This window comes from Monopterus albus, unplaced genomic scaffold, assembly GCF_001952655.1.
Source record: "Monopterus albus unplaced genomic scaffold, M_albus_1.0 scaffold863.1, whole genome shotgun sequence".
NCBI classification, from domain to species: domain Eukaryota; kingdom Metazoa; phylum Chordata; class Actinopteri; order Synbranchiformes; family Synbranchidae; genus Monopterus; species Monopterus albus.
In genome coordinates, this window is record NW_018128743.1 from 9,492 (window position 1) to 12,729 (window position 3,238).

The 3,238-nt window shown below is 42.7% G+C and overlaps 1 protein-coding gene across 1 annotated transcript in view; it reads right to left on the reverse strand.

Annotated features, from left to right (window-relative positions):
- LOC109953620 (DENN domain-containing protein 1C-like) overlaps positions 1 to 904 on the reverse strand; it is a gene marked incomplete at its 5' end in the record, with an annotated part of 3,697 nt that extends 2,793 nt beyond the window's left edge. The window contains one exon of the mRNA XM_020589099.1: positions 850 to 904. Within this exon, the coding sequence (XP_020444755.1) occupies positions 850 to 904 (55 nt within the window). The remainder of the gene's footprint in view (positions 1 to 849) is intronic.
- Positions 905 to 3,238: the final 2,334 nt, after the last annotated feature.

Consider the following 3,238-nt stretch of genomic DNA (forward strand, 5'->3'; position numbering starts at 1 on the left):
CAGTATTGAGTTTAAAGTGCTGATCATCACTAGTTACAGGTTGCTTCAGATTTAAAGGAATAAAAGTGTGACAAACCTGAATCCAGCGAGTCCCCGTGACAAGTTATCACAAAGACTAGATTAAGTTTTCCTCATCAATGAACCCAGATCAGAGCCAGAAGTCAAAGGTCAAACCAAACCTGGTGGGTCTCTGTTCCCCTGAACTCTCTTCTCAGGTACCAGTCTGTAAAAATGTCGGACTTCAAAAAATAAAAAAAAAGAACTTTACAGTATATTCATACTTTCCTCACTATAAAAACAAAATGACACAACAATAAATGGGATACAACAAAAAACATATATATTAGTTTTGTTTTTATTACTGAAGGTATCCCCTTAAGGTCATCAAAGGGGGTTTCCAGTGTGTTTGTATCCACATTCAGAAAAACTTGCTTCCTTGACTCCTCTCTCAAACCAGCGATGTTCTCTGGAAAAGATCTGGACTTCACTGTCATCAGAAGAATTCCCTTTGTCCTTCAGGTGGATGTGGACTGCTGACTCTGGTCTACTGGGATTGGCCCTCCTGTGTTGGGCCATGCGTTTGAGAAGCTATTTTTGTCCACATAGAATACCCCTCTCTAAATAGGGGCCGTGGACTCAGCCATAACTTGTCATCCATCTACAACTCTGATTACACAGCCTTATGTTGGTTTACTGTTTACTTGCCCTTTGCATGGGGATATGTATGTTATGGTCGTTCGTACACGGAAAGGAACGAGCAATAAAGACGGACCCAGATAGCTGACTTCGGTGCAAGCAGGGATCAGTGGCAGAGAAAAACAGTCAGTGGTGAGATGGATGGTTACAGACCGGGCTACGGACGCTGGGGTCACTCCTGAACTGGTTGTGGTTGAAGCGATGATGGCTGAGGAGACAGGAGCATGCATAGATAGTTAATGGAGACTGTGCATTGACCTCTATGGTGGAGACTGGTAGGGCAGAGTAGATCCAGGGTCCAGAAGAGAGGTCCGATGAAAAAAAGAGAGCACAGCCAGAGCGAGGGGTAAAACGTATGGGTAGCAAAGACATGAACTAGGAATACTATAAAGAAAACAACGAGCATAGGGGCCTGACAATAGGGATTGAACTGGCAAGGGAGTGAATGGTGAGCAGGGTATAAATAGGGTGTCAGGTTTGCCCGGCTGCACCTTCCTCTCTTCTCTCTTTCTCGCCCTAGTCTGCTCCCTCACACTGATTCTCTTGATTAGACACACCTGCCCTGATTTCCTGACACCCATCAGCTGCGCCTCTTTGTCTCACTCCTTATTTAAACTCAGCTCACCCTTCACTCCCTTGCTAGTTCTTTCTCTGTCATCAGCCTTCCTTGATTAATATGTTGCTTATTTCTCGTATGTTGTATATTCTAACGTCTCTCAGTATTTTTTTTGGACCTCTCCTCTGGATCCTGGCACCCTCAGCTCCACCAGCCACCATCACAGGTCGATGCACAGTCTCCCCTTTTACTGAACTCACCCATTACCTCCTCAGTTCTACCGGATCTACTCACGACCAGCTCAGGAGTGATTCCTACCCCTGCAGCCCGACCCATCATCACACCACGGACTATAACTACTACTACTGCTGGTCGACACCCGGTTGTATTCACTCCTTCACCTTGTATATGTCATTGCACTACGTTACTGTAAATAAAATCACAACTTGCACCAAAGCCAGCCGCCTGGGTCTACTAATTTCTCCGCTCGCTCACATTTGTGTCGAGCGTATTCTAACATAGGGAGAAACTAATGAGGTGCAGCTGGTGATAATCAAGGGAAGTGGGGTAGGTGTGTCAGATAGGGTAATCAGGGGAGCAAAACCAGAGTGAGAAAAGGAAGAGAGGAAGGTGCAGCCGGGCAAACCTGACAATGTACATGCACATTGAGAGCCGATGTACCAGAGTCAAATTCCTCTTGTGTCCAACACACCTGGCCAATAAAGCAAATTCTGATTTGAAATTTCTGCCCAAACAGTTCCACCCCAATTCACATCAGGACAATAGGCATCGGTCCACATGTGAGGGTCCAAAGACAGGTAACGACTCTCACCAATACCAGACCCTATTGACTCAGTCATTAGAGGACATTGTTGGCTGTCGAAGGACTGAAACACCACCCACTGAGGAAAAATACCTCCTGCTCACCACCAGTCACACATAACTGATGAAGCCTCTTGGATGAGAGGTGAAACGTCTTCTACCTAAAATTATGTCCAGATGCCTTCTAAGTTTTTCAGCAAGTTAATGTGTTGCTCTAACACAACAGTAAAACTATAATTCTTCCTTATCTGTTTTATAGTCATTGTTTTGTGTGTTTTCATTGTACGGCACTCTGGTGCTCCTGTGAGTTGGAGAGTGCTATATAAATAAAGTTTTATTATTATTTATTATAATTCTTATGATTTTCTTCAAATCAAACTATTTTTGATAATATTGATGGCTGGCATTTTTCAGCAACTGCCACTGAATGTGTTTACATTCAGTAACAACCTCTCTTGTTGGTGGCAGTCTGTCTTTCTAGCACTGGATTAAAATTGCATGTATTTGCCACATCTGAGCTGTATTACATTACTGCTAGTACAAACCAGAATTCATGAACAGGAAGAATTAATTGGCTAAACTTGTTGTTAAATTTCTGCCCAAACAGTTCCACCCCAATTCACATCAGGACAATAGGCATCGGTCCACATGTGAGGGTCCAAAGACAGGTAACGACTCTCACCAATACCAGACCCTATTGACTCAGTCATTAGAGGACATTGTTGGCTGTCGAAGGACTGAAACACCACCCACTGAGGAAAAATACCTCCTGCTCACCACCAGTCACACATAACTGATGAAGCCTCTTGGATGAGAGGTGAAACGTCTTCTACCTAAAATTATGTCCAGATGCCTTCTAAGTTTTTCAGCAAGTTAATGTGTTGCTCTAACACAACAGTAAAACTATAATTCTTCCTTATCTGTTTTATAGTCATTGTTTTGTGTGTTTTCATTGTACGGCACTCTGGTGCTCCTGTGAGTTGGAGAGTGCTATATAAATAAAGTTTTATTATTATTTATTATAATTCTTATGATTTTCTTCAAATCAAACTATTTTTGATAATATTGATGGCTGGCATTTTTCAGCAACTGCCACTGAATGTGTTTACATTCTGCATTTTTACTCATTTTGCATCTATTTGTTGCTGACTGACTTTATAAGAA